At 35.7% G+C, this 21,285-nt stretch overlaps 3 protein-coding genes across 3 annotated transcripts; 2 read left to right on the top strand and 1 right to left on the bottom strand.

The window, feature by feature from the left end:
* Nucleotides 1–552: 552 nt before the first annotated feature.
* Nucleotides 553–2,105, top strand: LOC108669386. Its single transcript, XM_047882715.1, has 4 exons — nucleotides 553–650; nucleotides 820–972; nucleotides 1,097–1,164; nucleotides 1,909–2,105. The coding sequence occupies exons 1-4, from the start codon at nucleotides 553–555 to the stop codon at nucleotides 2,082–2,084; spliced, it is 495 nt and encodes a 164-aa protein (XP_047738671.1). The 3' UTR covers nucleotides 2,085–2,105.
* Nucleotides 2,106–6,404: 4,299 nt separating this feature from the next.
* Nucleotides 6,405–9,301, top strand: LOC108669385. Its single transcript, XM_047882708.1, has 4 exons — nucleotides 6,405–6,419; nucleotides 6,652–6,779; nucleotides 7,465–7,574; nucleotides 7,870–9,301. The coding sequence occupies exons 1-4, from the start codon at nucleotides 6,405–6,407 to the stop codon at nucleotides 8,592–8,594; spliced, it is 978 nt and encodes a 325-aa protein (XP_047738664.1). The 3' UTR covers nucleotides 8,595–9,301.
* Nucleotides 9,302–10,775: 1,474 nt separating this feature from the next.
* Nucleotides 10,776–19,743, bottom strand: LOC108669384 (protein O-linked-mannose beta-1,2-N-acetylglucosaminyltransferase 1). The gene is made up of 14 exons (XM_047882701.1): nucleotides 19,648–19,743; nucleotides 18,185–18,379; nucleotides 17,442–17,536; nucleotides 17,009–17,059; nucleotides 16,725–16,850; nucleotides 16,545–16,582; nucleotides 15,955–16,073; nucleotides 15,368–15,435; nucleotides 13,826–13,984; nucleotides 13,338–13,448; nucleotides 12,523–12,718; nucleotides 12,107–12,300; nucleotides 11,122–11,233; nucleotides 10,776–10,787 (listed from the first exon to the last, which is right to left on the bottom strand). Exons 1-14 carry the CDS (start codon nucleotides 19,741–19,743, stop codon nucleotides 10,776–10,778), a joined length of 1,572 nt encoding a protein of 523 aa, XP_047738657.1.
* Nucleotides 19,744–21,285: the final 1,542 nt, after the last annotated feature.

The following is a 21,285-nucleotide window of genomic DNA, read 5'->3' as shown; positions in this document are numbered from 1 at the left end:
GTGTTGCGACCCACGAGCCATGCCAGCAAAAATAATCACACCCTCGGCCGATCATCACCAGCTTTTTCAAGCTGAACCCGCCAATCACAGACGAAAAATTGGCCGTTACGTGTACTTGTGTCATACGTGTACTTACACTGCTACGTGTACTTAGGTCGCTACATTTTCTTAGGTCGCTACGTGTACTTAGGTCGCTACGTGTACTTGCGTCGCTACGTGTACTTATGTCACTACATGTTCTTAGGTCGCTACATGTACTTATGTCACTACATGTACTTAGGTCGACACGTGTACTTAGGTCGCTACGTGACCTTAGGTCGCTACGTGACCTTAGGTCGCTACGTGTACTAAAACCGCTACGTGTACTTAGGTCGCTACGTGTACTTGTTCTGATAGTACGGCCCCTAGACGCGTGCCTTGTGTTGTGCGGGGCAGAAGCACCGGTAGCATCGATCTTGGTTAGTGCCAGACGCGCCTCCCTGTGGACGCTCCGGCCAAACTTGCGGACGCTGCGCTCGACTTGCCCCGAATTATAGAAATGCTTCTGCGTTAATGTCGCCTCGGCGTCCCAGGGCAATGCCCCGAGCACGGCAACCTAGTCTTGTCGTCCATCTCGCCGTGGTGGTGACGTCGTCTTGGGTGAGCCAATTGTTAGTGAGACCTCAACGATTTTATACGAAATTATTATAAAAAATAATTTTATTATATTATATTATATTATATTACTATGATTAGTTTACGATTTCGTCGGTACTTTCACACGAATCAAGCCTCCCGCCCGTTACGTTCAATTATAAATCTGGCACACATTCACTTCAGGTATAAAAAGAGGCAAGCGAATTTCCAGTTCTCATGGAGGACATTCCACGAGGACTCCCCACCCAGCGACGTCGTGGCTGACGTACCTCAGGACTTCTTTTTCCTCCGTCACGACGCATACAGACGCAAGTGCGTTAAAGAAGCCTGTGGAAAATTCAAAACTTTGTACGACACTCGGCACACTCTGGCCGCGTACTCCCATCAAGCCATACTATGTTACGGTAAGTCTGGTTTTTATTACATTTAAAAGAGTAATTTGCAAATAGTAAATTGGAAAGTTCAAAACTTTGTACGACACTCGGCACACTCTGGCCGCGTACTCCCATCAAGCCATACTGTGTTACGGTAAGTCTGGTTTTTATCACATTTAAAAGAGTAATTTACAAGTAGTAAATTACATCAGATATATAAAAGTAAGATGGGTGAAATTAGAAATATTATTTTGTTCAGCTGCCTTGATTGAAATTCATTTATTATCGGTACTGGTACATCTTTCATATCTATCATTAGACAAAAAATGTAAATGTAAGGAGTGAATGGTATGAATGGTATTCGGAAGCGTGGCTTGGTCGACATCATTAAAATAGTACGTCTGGAAAAATTTCTAGACTAATGACGAAGGTATACTGTATATAACACAAACAAATCAAACCTCTGAAAAATTGTGATTCCTAGATCAGACTTTTATTTAGATTAATTATTTTTACAACAGAACGACTGCTTGAGACTGACTAGCCTGCAGCACGATCGAAAACCAGTTTTTTATTCTTCTAAAGCTCGATTAGGAACCGTTTCGATTGCAGATCGAGTGAGCTATAAGAGCCTTTTCTATAACCTAAAAGTGTATTATTGGTGTATCAGTCAATACAATTAAAAATTTATATGTATAAAGAGTTAAAAAAATTCGATTGTTTCCCAGTTATCGGACAGTCGTTTTTAAGTTGAAACTTATTATGTCTGTTAATTTTTCGACAAATCCATTTTGAGGATCCAAATTGATCTATTTTAAAGTTTCGTAGCCATATAACCTGTTTTAAAATAGCATGCTTAAACAATATAAAATTAACTGCTTGCTTGTTCATCACATAGGTCCATGTCGGAAGATTTACGTCTCCAGCCACCAAGCCTACATCGCTCACTACCGCCGCAACAGCAGCAGCGTGGACCGCAGGAGTCCAAACTCTTTCGAGACCGAGACTTTCCTGCACCAGTTCAAAGCCGACATCATGAAGTCGGTGCTTGAAGCCAAACGACGCATCAAATAAACATTATCTTTTTATAAGATAGAAGAATATAAAAAATATAACTCAGTACTCACTGCAGTGAGTCACAGAGAGCGCATTTTCTCGTCGACGAAAACTTGAGGTCACGGACAGACAAACGGACAGACGGACAGACAGACAGACAGACGAACGGACGGACATGGCGAGCACAATAGTGCATTTATTCCATAAATGAGAAAATGCGCTAAAAACGCTAATTTTTAGAATAATATTTAATGTTACAAAAACCTATTCTCATAAAGTTTAATTTCAAAATGTATCCGTACGTAATTTTTATACGTTTTATAGGAAAATAAATATTGATATTTTTGTTTTTGTTTTGATATCTTCCTATGCATCTATTAGATTATAACGCCTGCGGTGTTTTGAAGTACATTTTAGAAGTACTGTGACTAGGCTTACTTGAAAAAAATATATAACTCAGTACCCACTGTAGTGAGTGACAGAGAGCGCATAATTCTTTCGTCGACGAAAACGTGAAGTCACGGACGGACAGACAGACGGACAGACAGACGGACGGACAGACTGACATGGCGAGCACAATAGTACATTTTTTCCATAAATGAGAAAATGCGCTAAAAATGGGACTTTACATCGCTTATTTCACTTAAGCAGATAGAATTCATTTTATGATCTTCGACATTCACAAGCATGAATAACTGGATTCGTTACTTGAATACAAAGTGTTACTGTGCATACTAGCTAGAACAAAGGTAAAAATTTTACGTACGAAACATGTAGCCTTTGCTTACGTATGCATGAAGCAGTAACATGGCCGCATGCAGATGGTATAGCCACTCTTTTTGCAGCTGTTGCTGATGTTTATAAATTAATTCAGCTGCTACTCTTACAATCAGGTTCTACATCTGCTGATGCGTATTGTTTGAAAGTCAGAGCTGCTGCATGTAGTTCAGCGTACACAGCAGTTGTATATAGTTCAGCCTCACAGCAGCTGTATATAGTTCAGCCCCACAGCAGCTGTATATAGTTCAGCCTCACAGCAGCTGTATATAGTTCAGCCAGCACAGCAGCTGTATATAGTTCAGCCAGCACAGCAGCTGTATATAGTTCAGCCCCATAGTTGCATATGTTCGATCAGCTGCAGCAGCTGCCGCTGGTTGCTATGGGAACGTCTGTTAAACAACTTCACAGGCAGAACTCGACCTCGCTTTAATCTTTTTATAACAATTATTTTGCAAATAAACTGTTCAACAGTTAATATTTGCGTTCGAAGAAAGCTTATTACTAACAATATCATTTTCGATGTTGTATACAGCTCCTAAAGCATATGATTAATAAAGTAAAATATAAATATTTGTACGCAATGCCATTTTGATTGTGGTGTTCTGTTGTTTCAAAACAAACAGAATTCAAACCTACCGATTTATCGTTCCCTGCATGAAAGTGAGACGAAAGTTTGCTCACAAACCTCACGCGATTCCAGTTAGCGCTACGTTCACCTGTCACGGCGCGTCGATTGCAGTATCGTCCTTGTCGTGGCTGAGGGAGGGAGTGATTTTCTTCGCTGACTCTTTCGGCGTCGGTGTTCGTAATCAATGTATTTTAATTATAAGAATCGGAGGTATATGGAAAATATTTAATAATTTTTGCCTGGATTAATTAGTAACAAGTGTACACGATAGGTAACTCGGCACATAAATTTATGGTTTTAATGAGTGAAGCGATCAATTCGACTGGACGATTAAGTGTTCTTGGTGAAGATTGTAACACGATAGCTGAATAATCCGCAGTTTATCGTACAATTGCAAATAATGCAATCATCGTGTATGTTTGCTCGAAGTCTGCAACTGGCTGGACTTATGTCATAAATTCGAATTTCATAAGGAAAATGCCCTGATACTCCTAATGCGCACTCAGTATAGCTAATTGAAAAAATATTATTTCAATTTTGATTTTCTACATAGATCCTGTTGCAAAATTATGAGTAGATATTGCCATTACTAAAAAATTAACATTTATATTATTGCGATCGATTTTCGAACAGGTGAAACAGATATAGGCCTTGCTAGGCATTTATTTATTATAATTTTTAACCACGCTGCCGCAAGAACTTTCTTGTTTATTATAGCGTTGAAAAAGCGAAATAATATTTTCATACTGCCGATGGAAACTCGATCAACATTTTCTATCCACGTAGACTAGGCGTCAATTCCATTTTAAACACAAATTCAATTTCTAAGAATACTTCATGTCTAAAATTCTTCACACGTACTGTTGGTCTTTGGATTATAGTTTTAGTTAAAAAGTAACGACGTTAATCTTATATTTTTCATTTGATGCATTATAGCTGTAGCAATAATTCCATCGTTATTCTTGACCAAGTTAAGTATTCTAATTCTATTTCTTCGATATTTCAACATCGAACCACTTTTTTCTCTTGGTCTAACTTTGTTCTGCAACATTTTATTGTAGTTTACCTTCGTTTCCGTCCGTTCATCAAGTTGTTTAAATATGTTCATTTAAATAATTGAATTTCGTAAAGCCTATTGCTAAGTGTTTATCAGTAAAATGCATTATCGCACAGGAAATAATTTTATCATTCATTTTTGTATTATCTTTCATTTATATTTTGAACGTAAATTTGATTTATTCGGTAATTCAAATTTTCTCACCAAATTTTATTTCATCAACTGCATTTTTGTCTTGTATTGGTGATATTTTCATCGTACCAATTTCTTTAACTTTAGCAAATTTTCTTCACTTATCTAATTAACCGTCAACTGTGCATAGTTCCTTAGAATATATTTTACTTGTCCTTGAAGGAAATTGAAATTGTCCTTGAAGGAAATTGGAATTGTCCTTGAAGGAAATTGGAATTGTCCTTGAAGGAAATTGGAATTGTCCTTGAAGGAAGGATTCAGTGCACAATGTAATTAATATATAATTAACCTCATTTTCACAGTACGTTATAAAAGACACGCAAGCATTCAAGGTTATTGCCTAGCGTGACTTGCTACATTGCTATCACGCTAATGGCAGTGAGATTTTTACTCTATTGCATGAGCATGTTAGCTTTCATGTTTATTACATTAACTTATTGTAATTTGATATTATTATGAAAAAAGAGACATTAGTAGGTTTAGAGAGGATTACTAATACGGTAACCATAACATTTTTGCGACTATAATGTTGACGTGACGGCCTTGAGTGAGTGTGTGTCTGGAGATATCGATCACATGTGCACCTGCTAAATGAAGTGCATTGTACGACAAATTCGATGTAAATCTCAACTACTTCAAGCATCGTGAATTTCTTGAAAGCCATTGAAAGATTTGTTCAACATCGTATTTATGGAATTAAATATATATTAAGTTATTCACTGTGTAAAATCTTATAAAATGACATGTAGAGAACTTATATTTTAAGATTTGAGCCTACTTTATTGACCTTTTCTCCATTTGCTCTTTGATAAAACGATTTATTGAAAAAAAGTATTAAAATTTGAGGTATGATGACAATGCATAATATAAAAATTTAAAATACGCAGCACGTAATATTTTGCATCACTAGAATATCCATAAATACGTTTTTTCTGGAATACTGCAGAGACTGAATCGTGTTGCATTGACCGGCTTGTAATTTGTGCTGCCTGAGCTCTACATGTGTTGACCTGTTTACCGAATCAATGAACACATATATATGCTCTATGGAACAAATGTCTATTATGTTTGTAATCATTTTTTTCGATTTACCTTGATACTAATTCTGTAACCTTCATTAAATTCTTTAATCATTGCTTTACCGATAATTTGTCGAATTAGAATTTATTCATTGTTCAAAACCGTTGCATTAATTTCTATAGCTTCTGAAGAAGGGTAGACGGAAACGTGTGCTTGTTTTCATCGGTTGCTTTATGTTTACTAAGCACTCTTTCAATAATCAGAATACATATCGTTGATTTACCTAGTACTGTCCACCGACACTATAGCATGAGTTTCTGACGGCGGAAATCGTACATGTCAAGTAATTTAGGGTCTTTTTTCCGGACGAATTTCGCAATTTAGTTTTTTCAGTAGCGTTTGTCGACATAAATTTCTGATGGCAGGACTGCCTCATTAAATTACAAAAAGTACCGAAAAAATTAAAATTTAATTTTTGCACCGGGACCCTCAAATTTACTAGTATATTTTGAATTATATGCCTTTTTATCCGCGGATTTGGCCGTTTTTAGGCCACCTGTCAGCGCATGGCCTAAATGTTTTAACTTTAGCCGCATGGGCGCATTCAATGTTTTAACTTTATTTTTTTTTTGTTATTTAGCTTTTTTTCAGGTCTGAGAGCATGACATCGGGCGTTGTCAGCACATGAAAATTAGTTGACGTATCAGGATGTTCTTTGAAATCGACATTCAACATGCATGTGCTTGTCCGGAAGTGTAAACAAGTTAAATCAAAGTGGTAACGAAATTATTTACGTTAGTCAAATTTATTTTTTACTTAACTCTACGACACCTACACGCAGAATTCTAAATAATTAGCAACACTTGAGGTGAGGAAACTGTAACAATTCATAGGAGCTATGGAAATAGCATGATCTAGCACACCTCGACCTCTCTGTGGCCGAAGTCAGGTCGTCTGGCAGTGTCAAGCACAAAGGACACGCGGAGCAGGATTCAACTTCCAGCAGGACAAAGCCTGTCCATGGACTTAACAGCAGGTGCGTCAGTTTGAACTTTGATCTTTGAATCTTTCTTTTATCTTTCTTTGAATCTTTATCGTTTTTATTTGAATCTTTCTTTTAAGAGAATCTTTCTCTTATCTTTGAATGCAATAACCGAACGTTTCATTCGGAGTAACGAAGTTTGGCCGTTTTAATTCGCTAAATTAATTGAGATTGATGCCTATTATGTCAAGCTATATCTCAATTTTGGTTCTGATTTTTAATTTTACCTGTTTTTTGCTAACCGAAATTTGCAAATCAATGCTGTTGTATCAAGATCCTGGTCTATTTTGTGTTGATGCATAACTCGATCTCTTAGCGCTAAAGTTAATCTCACAGCGCAAGACCGCAAGTTAAATTAGAACTGGTTTTTAACATAAAGCTCAATGAACTCATTTCAAGTTTCGAGGATACCTGATGAGGACTCAAACACCATGCAATAAAAATGTGATCATCTTTAAAAAATGAGCGATACTAGTGAAATAGTGATACACTCCTTAATTGTACGTGTGTGGGTCATCCTGATCTAGTTTGATATTAGCAAAAAAGTTTTTTGTTTTGAGGTTTAGCTTACTGCGTATTAGTGCTACGTGTAGAAATTTTATCTATTATGCAACCTTCAAAATTATTTGGGTAATATGACCGGCTGATTTTTCTGAGTGTTGGTTCATGCGTTCGACAGAGATCGCTGCTGTGGAGGTCAGGAGGCAGTAAGCTTCCTACAAGCGGAACACGAAAAGATCCTGGCGGGCTTGCACGCCGAGGTTCGGGCACTGCAGGAGAAATGTGGAGGTGGGAACTTTGTGGGGGATAGAATACAAATTACTTTTACCGAATATTAATTTTATACAAATAAACTACATTTCTAGTCTCTGAAGGAATTTTTGCGCATCGGCGCACGTTAGTGTGGAAGATAACTCGAAAAGTGCGTTCAGTTAGAAATCTTTACGGGATGAAACTATAGCTGGACTTGCCAGGAGAGTAGGCCGAATAAAAGATTTATATAATTTGCCACTTATAAAATTTTACCAAAATAAATGTAAAATTTGTCAACGGCAATTCTCCCAACATTATCCTATCCTTTCAGATTTACAGTTTGAAGTCCACCTCCGCAACGTCTCGGATCCAAGTAATGCTAAATCAAGTTCTCAAATCCAGCAACTGAAAGCCTCAATGCAAGAAAAAGATGCAATGATCCAAGAGTTACAGACTCAACTGGAAGAATATGAGAGGGAGCACAATGAGTTCAGAGACCACAGCAGCTGGAGGGAACTTCAATTAAAGCAACAAATCGAGGTCGGCGAGCAGAGATTAGCAAGTTTGAGGGACGAGTGCCTTTCTCTGAGAGCGAAAGTACGGGACCTAAAAATGTACAGCGCCGCTTTGAGGAGAGGAGATTCAACTTCGCGTCCTGATTCTAGAGCCTCGATCATCGAAGACGAGCCTTTGAGTTTGGACTCCGGAGAGCTTTCTCTTTCTGGCACCTGGAGAGACGCTAGGTTGTCCATTAGCCAGCCAAAGAGAACTCGGCAGACGTCGGGATCTTCCATTGAAAAATTACATCTCAATAACTCCTTATCGTCATCGTTCGATCTCAGTGCCATATCACCGTCACCGTCTACTGCGAGGCCTAGCTCATCTAGACCGGAAAGTGTTCTATTACCTCCTATTAACTTATCACAAAGTGTAGGGAAACCAAACCTTAGACAACAAATGAGATTTTCTTCAGCCCCCGCCGTTAACCCAAAAAGGACACCGAGCAGACGTCGTGCCAGTGAAGCTCAAACGCAAAAGAAGAAGCCGGCCGAATGAAAATATTCTCTTTAGGATGCTTATAAATTACGAAAATTTCAACTATTGTACTAGATGTTTTCTCTTCAGAACCATTTTCAGGATACCAGTTACTTCTGAAACATTAAACTTAACAATGAATTGCCGGTGTTGCCTTTTAGCTATAATGTATTTTGCTATTTTATTGATATTGCGCTTTGTCATAAAGTTAACAGTTTTAGTTAAATATATCTCATAGTAGTGTCGAATATACTAGTGAATGCTCACCTGTCAGCTGGCATCCTAGCTCATCACTAAACAACGATCAAATGTTTTCTACCAAAGTGTTGTTAAGCTGTCATGAACAAGCAAGATTGACGCTGGTTGTTCTCTTATTACCTTACATTAAAAAATAATGAATTCTTAATTTTTGCCATTGCGATGGTCGCACCAATGAACTCTGGTCAGTGCGTCTATAAATACCATGACGTGCTGTTATTTTACTGTTGCCACGTACATTTCTGCGCCAGTGCAATTGAAACGAATGATAGGAAAAGAAATCGTAAAGTAATTTATTCTCACTTTGTGAACCAAGAAGCAATGGTAAAAAATTCGGTAAAATATATTTTACCGAATATATTTTTAGGAACATTTTCCACCACTGTTTTACATTAGTTATCAATCTTACTTTTTGAGAACTCACAACAATTTTTTTCGCTTGTTGCCTTTACTGGACTTTTCGTTTGTTTTCATTTACTGGATTTTTCGTTTGTTGCCTACCTAATGGATTTAACAGTATTAAAATTTTATATACATCAATATTGCGTGGTATTCGAAAATGAGCCTAAACTTCTTAAAAAATCGTCCAGATTTCAAGAAAAAAGACAGTTTTATTTATAAAAGGTTTAATTTGTATACTTAGGCTCTAATTTCAATACGTTGTCTCTAGTGAAGTCTGACGTTACGTTGTTTGGCGTTACACGTAACCTGTTGGGATAAACTCACCGTTACTAGAAATTATGTACAGTTACAAATTTATTCATGTGATTTCATATCATTAATTAACAATAAACTTGCCGCTTTTGTTGGACGAATAACTTCCCAGTTTTTATTTGCTGGATGAATAAATTCTTTGAATTTTTTATTAAACCAAATATGTACAAAGATTGCGTCTTCATTACTGCATGTATCTACGGTGGGCATTCCGAACAAAAGTCCAATCTTTTATCAAAGAACACATAATAAGCAAAATATTTAGAAAATGTTTTATCTTTATTCAGTTACTAAATATTGTAATAAAATTGTATCATAATTGTATTTTTTTCTTAGGACTGCTGTGACTGCTGTGAATACGGTTTAATTGAACTTTTTTTGTTATGATACGAGTGTGAACTTTTAATTTTTTGATGCTAATACAAGTTTTTGGCAGCGTGTATGACCGATATAAAGGTCGTGACCGGAGGTCACCACGCATTTCAATTTCATCATAATCACCACGCATTTCAATTTCAATTTCATCATAATTGTAATAAATATTTTATTTACCTGGTCATTGTACGATACCGGGCCGAGCGTCTCCTGAACATGTGCAGCGCCGCGCGTTCGACCAGAGCCTCGGACGGACGGAGGTAGACCATTTCCTTCACCCGCTGGTACTCTGGAGTACTGTAACCATCAAAAATATTAGTAAATAAATTATATGCTTGTTTTATAAATGAAATGAGAAATATTAGTAAATAATTGATGTGCTCGTTGTACAACTGAAATAAAAAATGTTGGTAAATAATTGATATGCTGGCTGTGCAAATAAATTTTAAATTGAAATGAGGAATATTAGTAAATAATTGATATGCTGGCTGTTTAAATTGAAATGAAAAATATTAATAAATAAATTATATGCTCGCTTTATAAATGAAATGAGAAATATTAATAAATGATTGATATGCTGGTTGTTTAAATTGAAATAAGAAATAATAATGAATGATTGATATGCTGGCTGTGCAAATGAAATAAAAAATATTAGTAAATAATTGGTGTGCCGCAGTACAAATGAAATAAGAACTTTCAATAAATAATTGATATGCTCGCTGTACAAATGAAATAAAACAATATTAATAAATAATTGATATGCTGGCTGTAAAAATGAAATAAGAAAATATTAATAAATAATCGATATGCTGGCTGTACAAATGAAATAAAAAATATTAATTAATAATTGATATGCTAGCTGTACAACTGAAATAAGAAAATATTAATAAATAATTGATGTACCGCAGTCCAAATGAAATAAGAAATATTAATAAATACTTGATATGCTGGCTGTAAAAATGAAATAAGAAATATTAATGTATATTTGATATGCCGGCTGTACAAATGAAATAAAAAATATTGATAAATCAGAAATGTGCTCGCTCTACCACTGAAATAATTTGAGGAATGACACTGCCAGCTCCAGAGAATTTATTTGGCTCCGAAAGTACACCCAGAGATATGTAAATTTTTTTGTCCAAATAGCTATGCATTTTTAGCGCATTTTCTCATTTATNAAAAAAACAATTGAATAAATAACCTGGTCGTCTGGCAGAGGAAATACGTCGCACGGATTGTCCCGTATAATGATGGGTGTAGATCTTAGGATCTCGCTGCAGTACCAAGCATCGTACAGAGATGGTGAACTCAACCTGGGTTATTGTGAATAAATTCTATGAAGCAAACTGTAAATGTTTTAAATCAAGAAAAATTTCTGAACTATAAGCATTTGAGACTTGTTCGAGATCCTAAGTGAAAAAAGAGTATTCTAGGCTCCAATTAAGAAGAAAGTAGATTAGAGGGCTGTTCCCTCGAAAAAATAAACGGTACATAAAGGTATAGTAGATTTGTTGAAATTATAAGAAAAAATTATAGCTGTTAAGAGACGATATAAGATTCCCATATACGATATTGCATATACGACCTATTTAAGTTCAAGTACGCGCAAAATACAGGTGTTTTCCAGTTTATTCTGGAAAACTTTCTATAGTTTCACTGAGAGGCATTTGGGAAGCAGAAAATGTAGCAAATGTTGAACAAGAGCACAGGTTGCAAGGATCAAAAAGTTAGAAATTTAATTTAATTTTTTAATTTTATAAACAATTAATGAGCTACAGAACGCAGCATTATAAATTCACTCAGAATAATACGTGAGACTATGTCGAAATAACAACGCATGCTTTATCCGTTGGTAGGTCATTCTGGTAGAGTTTGGCCCAGCAAAAAGGGGTGTAGAATAACATACGTACACAAATATATAGTTATTTGATCAACAAAACCCATTTGTTTTTCTGGGGGTTACATTTAGAATAAATCCCGTCTCTGACCTGTCAATGTAACTGACTGTTACATTTAGGATAAACAACGCTCATAAATTAAATCCAGTCTCTGACCTGTCAATGTAACTGACTGTTACATTTAGAATAAACAACGCTCATAAATTAAATCCAGTCTCGGACCTGTCAATGTAACTGACTGTTACATTTAGGATAAACAACGCTCATAAATTAAATCCAGTCTCTGACCTGTCAATGTTAGCCAGCACAGCAGTAGAATAATTGCTTTGGAGGCGGTCTGCGTGGTAGAGGCCTTGTTCCCAGGCGTACACGTGCGCTCCAGAACTGGAGTCGTGCCGAATACGCGACACTTCAGGCGTCAGCACCAAGCGATTCCTTCGCTGGTTTTCCAGCAGCAACCACCAGTCCCAGTCTCGTCCAGGCTGAAGAAAACAGCCCAAATTTTATATTTATATTATGTAATAAAGTAAATTAAACTCGAAATGAACTAAGAATGGAGCAGAGAAGAAATTCTCAATAATATGAAGCTAGAAGCAGTTGTTCTTTGCCTCACATTGTACGACCCAATGTTAAATAACAGAGACATAAATGAATTAAATATCAAAGAATCAGAATTTTTCTCGGCAAAATAAAGTATCACTTACACCGACGGGTACCCACAGCTGCAGTAGGGCCGTGGCCATACTCCTGGTCATCATCCAGCCGTACTGAGGCATGACACGCGTCCTAAGGACGGTCGTAAGGTCGTACGCCGTGTTGGGGTATGAGTGCTGGCTGAAGGCGTTAGCGCACATGAGTGTGGGGTCGGCTGTAAGAACTGGGGCGAGCTGTTCGAAGTAGCTGTCCAAGTTAAAAGTTAGTTAAAAGCAAATTGATGGAAGTGTTTGAAGAAGAAATGAGTGGTTTATCCATCGGCAGGCTGCATTAATTAACAACGCTACAATCCTATTCCTGTAAGTATTTTTGTACCTATACTCCATTAGGAAGTCCGACAGAAGTTAAACGGAGGCTTCATTTACTTCGTCGGTAGCGTTATACAGTACACCAGCAAGTTACCATACCAAGAAATAAATAAATAAAAAATAATAACAAATTCTTTCACAATCAATAAATAATTGAAGATTTTTTGGGAAACTTACAGCAAAAATAAACAGTTTATTGGGGAGTACTAAATATATACGACATCAGTCTGGGTGGATCAACATATATAACATGAGAGAAAGAGACAACAATTTTCGCTATTCACGATTCTTTTTAAAGCAGAAAAATAGGAAAATTTCTTCGTAAAGTATTTTCGGGAAATTAAAAGTTTCTAAGCCATTGAAGATTTATATTCGAATGGGAAATTTCATTAGTTTCACACGCAATATCACATTGCAGTACATTATTCGCGTCAGATTAAGCGTTCTTCAAATGAAATGATCTAGCAATTTTCGAGACTTTTTAACTTTATGCTTACGTGAGCAAATCAGGAGAGGGTATAAGGTCGTCCTCGAGGACGATGATCTGCTCAACCTCAGGCCATTTCTGGAAGCCACTCTTCAAGCCAAAAGCTACCATCGTATTCGTCCTGATAAAATGTTAGACATTAAATGAAATTTTTATCCCTAAAAGATACGAAGAAAAAATATCGAAGAAAAAATAACGAATCTACTAGGAGATATTTTTAGAAATTGTGTTCACCTGCGACTTGACTATACCGATCAACTACTGAGTCTTGGGAGGTTATGAAATTATTGAAAATGTGGTTTAAAAATCTCTATAACAGCATGATTAAAAGATTTTTTATGACCCTTGACATTTTGCCGAAGCGCAGATAAAAATCTCTTGCGGTATGAGAATTTATCTTTTCATAGCTCAAGGTATTTCACTGAAAAAAATCTCTTGCAGTATGAAAATTTATTTTTTTCATAGCTCAAGGTATTTTACTGGAGCAAAAATAGATACCTTGTGTTATCCTCGTGGTTTCCTTGCGGGGTGTGAACTATAACAGACACAGGGAAGTTTTCCAGCAGCTCGAGGCTCGGCTGCCTTGGCCCATCCACCACAACCAGCACGTCTGCAGGCCAGAAACCCTGCACCTCCTGCCACAACGTCTGTAGGATCCTACACTCATAAAAATAAAAGCATGATGACAAAAATGGAATCATTAATGGGTCGTATTTAATCCTACACTCACAAAAATAAAAGCATGATGACGGAAAATGAAATCATTAATGGGTCGTATTTGATCCTACACTCACAAAAATAAAAGCATAATGACGGAAAATGAAATCATTAATGTGTCATATTTCTCAAATAGTGACCCACTCTCCCACAGCATGAGCAGAGAACGGATGCTATACTGATAACCCTTTTTCCAGGTACAAATTAACTGGGATAAGATTACGCACACAAGAGCAAAAGTGCATCGTAATTAGGACAAAGTCTCTCGTAATTCTTTGACTGTGCCATACAAATATCAGTATCATATTTATTCACTATATATAGTCTTATCCTCCATTGATTTCGTCCACTAGTAATCGGGATAAATGAAAGCGATAGAGAATGCATTCGATTTTTTCTGAAAACTAATGCGATGCAGAATTCTGCAATACTAAAAACTAGTATCGAACTTATTCATTAGTTTCATCCTCCATAGATTTCATTCATTAGTAATTACGATATGAACGAGAGAGATTGCAGCCGATTAGTTTCGAACAGACGATGAAAATGGAATATGTATATTTAATAAAAACAGTTTTATAAATAGTAGTAATTTCATATGGAAGCCCATACGAGCTCGACAATATATGTATTGTTTGACTAATAATAATTAGCTGATATATTTGATATGTTGCACCTATTTTTACAACACTTCTCTTTAACTTCACTTCTTGTTGTTTGTTTGTTTGTCTGCTACAAATCTCATAATCGATATTTAACACACTTCTACCTCTCCCTTCGGTCAGAAATTTACACACTTGCATAAAGTTGGAGACAATGCATGAATCAATTGACAGAATAAATAATTAAAAAATTTAAACAATTTTTTATATTAAAAAGAGTGGAAAAAATAATTTTGTCTGCTACATATCTTATAACCGATATTTAACACTTCTACCTGTCCAATCACTCTGAAATTTTGCACACTTGCGTAAATTCGGAGATAATGCATGTATCAATTGACAGAATAAATAATTTTAAAAATTTAATATTTTTTTTAATTTTAAAAATAAAATTTAAAATTCATTGTTTTAATATATGATAATAAAATTGGAAATTCATTGTACATGCGTAACATCGGAGACACTGCATTCTTTAGAAGTGTTGTATTTAAAAAGTAATTTTTAAACGCATATTATTGAGGATCTGCTTCTCCTTGAATATTATCTTACACCTGAACCTCTAGAAGTATGATGACATCGTTACTTCATTAAACGTCAAACATATTAGATATGATATGTCAAAGATATTTAATGAAGTTTCTATTTATATATGTAAGCTCACCTGAACAAGTACCAAGGTCTTGTAGCTGTTAAAATAATAATGGGAATTTTCACTTTGAGTTGTCGGGTCTGGAAGGAACATGAAAACAAACAAGATCAAACATAAGACAAGGATTTTCAATCAAATTTTCATCGGAATAAAATCAAATGATATGAGTAAATTTATTCCATGAAAAGAGTGTCATAAATCACCGTATTTTATAACATATCGTATGCGATTGCTATAAATAAAACTCATGATACATTCACTAAATGTCGGAATTCATTAAATGTCGGGTTAATTTAAAGAATTTACATTTGGTATGTGAAATCGAATGTATTGCATTTTTTCATTGGTCTGAATGCAATTTGGTAGCATTACTTGCACATCGTTTCAGTTATTGCTCATGCACAGGTTCAAGGTAGCTCGTGAAAAAAGTTCGAGCGCTTTGAAGAGACAGGAAAATCCCCTATGAATGGAACATTATACTCGCCATTTGTATTTAATAAAAAAATATACATAAAAGACAGAGAGATGATATTCATAACATCTTACGTGTAATAAATAATTTTAAATATATTCTTCCTAACTAGGATTCAGGACATTACCGCGTTAGTGCTGTGCAGCGCAGGTATTAAAGGGTTGACACAGAGGCACAAGCTTTCATAACCTTCATATCTTTGGCAGAACCTTGCCTGTTGTTTGTACTCAGCGTACCAATCGCAATCTGTGAGGGAGTATTTAAAATAAGAGTGAATTCAAGCTAAATGTTTTTTCGAAAGACAAATTAAAAAACTTCCGAATTTCTGGCGACAATTGGTTTTATATGAAGGCAAAATTTTCGGTCGATTTCTGTTTAGCAACTTATCTTTAGTACAAGAAAAAGAACCATTATAAGTTTAAAGAAAGAAGAGACCACAACAGAAGCTAACAAACGTATCAGTAAATAAAAAATGGAACGAAGGAAGCACCGCACCTGACAGCCGCACCAAAATGAGATGCAACTTGAAAATTATTTATGGCCTCAGCACTTGTGTCTAGCCTACACGAACATGGACTTAAATACTAATCATTTAGAACGCACATTTTTTGTAGTTAATTTCACTGTTAAGGTAGTAATACTAAGAGTAAGAAGAGTTAGAATACAGCATCATCATCATCAGGAAAGTGTTTACATCTCGATGCACGCTATACCAACCTTCTGTTATAGAACCTTCCGGCAAGCGGTTTCCTGATCTGAAAATAAACTATTTAATAAATAATACACAATAAAAATTCAATATTTAATTTTAAAAATACAAAAATTTCAAGTTATTCCCAACATCATTGCATTGTTCTATGTATACTATGTACTACTCAGTATTATGAATATGTTTACTTGAGCCCGGCTATGGGTACGAAGAGGTTGACTGAGTGGTGAGCGGACATGACTTTATTAACGTCGTTCTGTAGTGACGGCGGCAGCGTCATGGTGCCTTCTACGAGAGTTGTGAACCCCTGAGAACTGAGCACGTAATTTGGGAATTAGATTCTATGAGCGAATTTTTGTGAAGTTATGTTCAATTATGCCGAATATTTTGTGAATTGGAAAAGTATAAAAGTATTCGGCAGTGTCAAGGTGCTCTCCACAAGAATTGAGAAGCGGTTGATAAGCTAACTAACCTGCTGAAGTTCCCGGTGAGTGGTCCACGCCCCGACCTCCCGATCAAGAACCTTTAAAAACCCCGAGCAATTTAAACATTAATTTCGAGCTTTGTATATAAATGAAATTTATATCATATATGTTAAAATTGACAAGCAGTTTGAATAAATACATTTTGCCTCATAAAATGCTAACTGGAAATTAAATTTAAAAATTCGAACGTTCAGGTGAGAGGATGATTGAGTACATGAGAATAAATATGTGCAAAAACATGGCCATAAAAATATCCATTTCTAAAGTAAATAAAAAGATATAAAAATGTCCACTATCGCAGAAAACTTGAAATGTGAACTTTCAAAAGCTTCCAGAATACATGTTTTAAAGAGAACCGTCAAGTGGACGTTTAAAATTTATATTTTGATGAATTACTAATTATCGCGCTATTGTATTCACCATGGCTCATAGTTCGCTAGTTTATCCACCATGACGCTTCCGTACGTTCTGAGGGCATCTGCCCCAGCGTCGTAAAGGCTGCGCAAGAAATCTCCCTGCGCAAGAAATTTAATTTTTATTGAAATGAATTTTTTTAATTCTTAAAAAATAAAACTATCTTATCGATATGCATCTGAATAACTTTATGTTTCTCGTACATTAAGTTTTTTATATTACTAAGGGGAGAATTTTATATATAAATATATATAAATAATATATATATAATTAAAAGGTGAAAATTTTATACATAAGTTGAGTCTAGTCCAGCTCAGGAAAACATTAACATTTAACTTCATGTCAATTTTAACTACGTAATAATATTGAACACCAGCAGTAAAATCAACGATCCATTTTAAATTTCTGAATTAAAATTGATATTATCAAAAGTAGCTCGTAAATATTTCCGAATCAAGAAGTATGTACTTATCAATATCATTAGTTTAACAAATTTCAAATTAACAATGAATTTAAAAGCAAAAATAATCCAAGTAAATTCACTTTTTATCTTTTTCAAATACGATTCATAGTCCAGCTCCAAAACCACCGTCATTGAAATTGAAGTGAACTGATGAGGGAGGTGCTATTCTGATAGTTCTTGAATCAGGTATTTTAAATTTTTGATAATTTCGTTTTCAATAGAAACATGGTATTTTTTTGCTTTTAAATTATCAGTTAGTTTTCGAATTATAAACTTCATGACGAACCGTGCCAACGAAAATGACTAGTCTGTTCTCCCTGATTTTCGCTAGAAGCGCCGCTAGCTCCTCGTCCTGTCCAGCGTCGCTGGTGGTGATGAACCGCGAGCTCAGACGGGACCCTGACGCGCTGTCGAACACCGCGCACCATATGCCTGATACGTGTCCGATGTTTTTTACGTGCCCGATGTTTTGCTCATAGATCTATGGCAACATATAGAAAATGTGAATATATTTAATAGTTTGATTTAAACCTCAAGCACCGCGCACCAAATGCCTGATACGTGCCCGATGTTTTGTTCATAGACCTATGATAACATATAGAAAATGTGAATATATTTAATAGTGTGACCTAAACCTCAAACACCACGCACCAAATGTCCGAGGTTTTGTTCATAGACCTATGAGCTATGACAACATATAGAAAATGTGAATATATTTAACAGTTTGATTCACACATCAAGCAACATATGCCTGATATGTGTCCGATGTTTTGTTCGTAGATCTATGGCAACATATAGAAAATGTGAATATAATCAATATATTTATACTTTGATTCAAACATCATGCACGACACACCGAATGCCCGATACGTGTCCGATGTTTTGTTCATAGACCTATGGTAACATATAGAAAATGTGAATATATTTAATACCGGTAGTTTGATTCATACATCAAGCACCAAATGCCCGATACGTGCCCGATGTTTTGTTCATAGACCTATGACAACATATAGAAAATATGAATATATATAATACTTTGATTCAAACATCAAGCACCACGTACCAAATGCCCGATACGTCCCCGATTTTTTGTTCATAGACCTATGGCAACATATAGAAAATGTGAATAGATTTATCATCTATCTATGGCAACATATTGAAAATGTGAATAGATTTAATAGTTAGACCAAATGCCCCCCGATACGTGTCCGAGGTTTTGTTCATAGATCTATGACAACATATAGAAAATGTGATTTGTGCTCCAGCGTGATGTCCAAGTGGTTCTTCAGCTGATCTGCGTGTAGAATATTTTTTAGTTGAAAAATGTTTGAAAAGTAATTAAGTGGTTCATTTGCTGGTTGAAATGTTGTAATCATTTTTAGTCATCAATGGCTTTTTTTAAATGACCAACTAACAGGCAAATGACCCTTCATGTTTAAGCTTGTTTAGAATATAATACTTAATAATTAGAATATATATAATCAGATTATATATTAGACTAGAATATAATATTTTATCATTCTTTTGGCTAGATTTCGTTTGATTACCCATTATAAAGTGGACATTTAAGGTCAAATAATGCTTCACTCTATTGAGTGTCTTGACTAAGCAGAACAACCTTGCTCTTCAGTTATCGAACTTTTCCTACTATCAACATCAGCCAAATAAATGTTAACTTAATTGATATGACATTGTTCCATTTGATCGGTAGCGTACAAACCCCAGCCACTGCTCACCACGTTGTCGTACATAAACGGTCATATCAAACTGCTCCACGCTGCCAACCGTGCGCTGCAGACGCCACAACACTATAGCCAACATAAATATTATCGCCAGGTAATCCATTGTATGTTTAAAATTTGTCTTAGATTATTGAACTGCATCCACAAACGCGGCACAATCACTTTTTTGCGCTTATCCACCAAAATGTGAATGTATTTAATAGTTTGATTCAAACATCAAAAGCTAGGAGCCACCGCAATATATCTCAATATTGCGGTGGTGACGCGAGATTAGTTTACAGTCCAAACCAAGAGTACCAGTGAGATGCGGGTTCGATCCCAGCTCTCTGCGACACTTTCTGGTAAGAATCGGCGAGGAGGCCGGGCGGTTAAGCAAAGAAAAAAAATTGTAGCAGTGAGTTGCGAATCGTGGCGTCTCGCTTTCCTCATATAAAAAAAATCGCTTCAAAATGTGAAACATGTACGCTGAAAATAACGTTTCGAATAAGATTGATTTAATAATAAACTCGATTATATTCACTCTGTAAGTTCAAGAAACATGAATTGTTCCGAATATTAGGAGAAAGTTATATGCTCGCTGATGAGGAAAATATGAAGGTTGAGAAACAATGTTTTATCCTCGTAACAAATTAACACAAGTTTTCCTGTAGCTCGGACCAGCAAAACCATGGTTGAACTAATACTTATTTATATTATTTCAACAACGAGCAAACCTTTCAGGCGTTAGATCCGTTCTTGGAGAAAGAACGGTTGTTCACCAATGTGAGTTGTTCACCAATGTATAATGTCATGTTCACCAATGACATTATACAATAGTTGTCCACCAATGTATAATGTCATGCATACAGATAAAAGACTGATATTACAGACAGAAAACTTATGCCTATGGTAGCAAATATATGCAGTTCATTCGTGTTAGGATTGTGTTGTCACTGTCACTACCGCGGCAATGTTTTGCCGTTGGAATCGTCGCAACTGGTCACACTCACACGCTGTTTGCAGCGAGATTTTCAAGAAAAAGAATAAAGCAAAAAAATTAACATATAATATTATTCGTACAAGGAACTATTGATGTTGGAAACGTTTTAAATGATTTAATATTTTTACGTCGAAGAGATAAAATCCATAATATAAAACGAACTCCTTAAACATTTTCAATGCATTCGTAACGAAGAAGTTAACTTGATCAAAACAAATGGCACACGATGTTCATATCCACAGGTAGCGGATCAAGTAACTCTTTCGCATCTTCGTTGCCACTTGATTTTCAATGCATTTAAGAAAGTTTTTATCGTTGATGTGCAAGGGTGAATTTGACATCATTTTCCGTTAGTATATTCGCCTCACTTCTTCACAACACACAGGAAACCCACGTAATTACACGGTGTTGACAAGAAGGCTGTGGCAATTTACATGTCAAGCCGTGCTGTTAGAGAAAAGTTTGCAGCCTGGAACCTGGATTATGATGCCAATCATTAAGTATAATCGATCTTTCAATAAGCGAATTTTTCGGAACAGTGAATTTCAGTATTCGGACGGTTATGTGCGATAAATTCACATTTATCGCACAAGAATTTCTACATCACCAAAGCAGAATTATCTTGAGAAGGAAATTGAATACAACGTACACATAAATGAATAAATT

This window comes from Hyalella azteca, unplaced genomic scaffold, assembly GCF_000764305.2.
Source record: "Hyalella azteca isolate HAZT.00-mixed unplaced genomic scaffold, Hazt_2.0.2 contig1487, whole genome shotgun sequence".
NCBI classification, from domain to species: domain Eukaryota; kingdom Metazoa; phylum Arthropoda; class Malacostraca; order Amphipoda; family Hyalellidae; genus Hyalella; species Hyalella azteca.
Note: the sequence above shows the minus strand (reverse complement) of the source record. Positions and strands in the feature narration are given on the sequence as shown.

Coding starts and splice junctions, on each gene's coding strand:
- LOC108669385 (XM_047882708.1), top strand. Junction 6,780..7,464: donor GTCCATGGACTTAACAGCAG/GTGCGTCAGTTT, acceptor TGCGTTCGACAG/AGATCGCTGCTGTGGAGGTC. Junction 7,575..7,869: donor ACTGCAGGAGAAATGTGGAG/GTGGGAACTTTG, acceptor CTATCCTTTCAG/ATTTACAGTTTGAAGTCCAC.
- LOC108669386 (XM_047882715.1), top strand. CDS start 553: ATGTCGCCTCGGCGTCCCAGGGCAATGCCCCGAGCACGGCAACCTAGT. Junction 651..819: donor TCGTCTTGGGTGAGCCAATT/GTTAGTGAGACC, acceptor CATTCACTTCAG/GTATAAAAAGAGGCAAGCGA. Junction 1,165..1,908: donor TCAAGCCATACTGTGTTACG/GTAAGTCTGGTT, acceptor TTCATCACATAG/GTCCATGTCGGAAGATTTAC.
- LOC108669384 (XM_047882701.1), bottom strand. CDS start 19,743: ATGGATTACCTGGCGATAATATTTATGTTGGCTATAGTGTTGTGGCGT. Junction 12,719..13,337: donor CCCTCTCCTGATTTGCTCAC/GTAAGCATAAAG, acceptor TAACTTGGACAG/CTACTTCGAACAGCTCGCCC. Junction 11,234..12,106: donor GTGCTGGCTAACATTGACAG/GTCAGAGACTGG, acceptor ACAATAACCCAG/GTTGAGTTCACCATCTCTGT.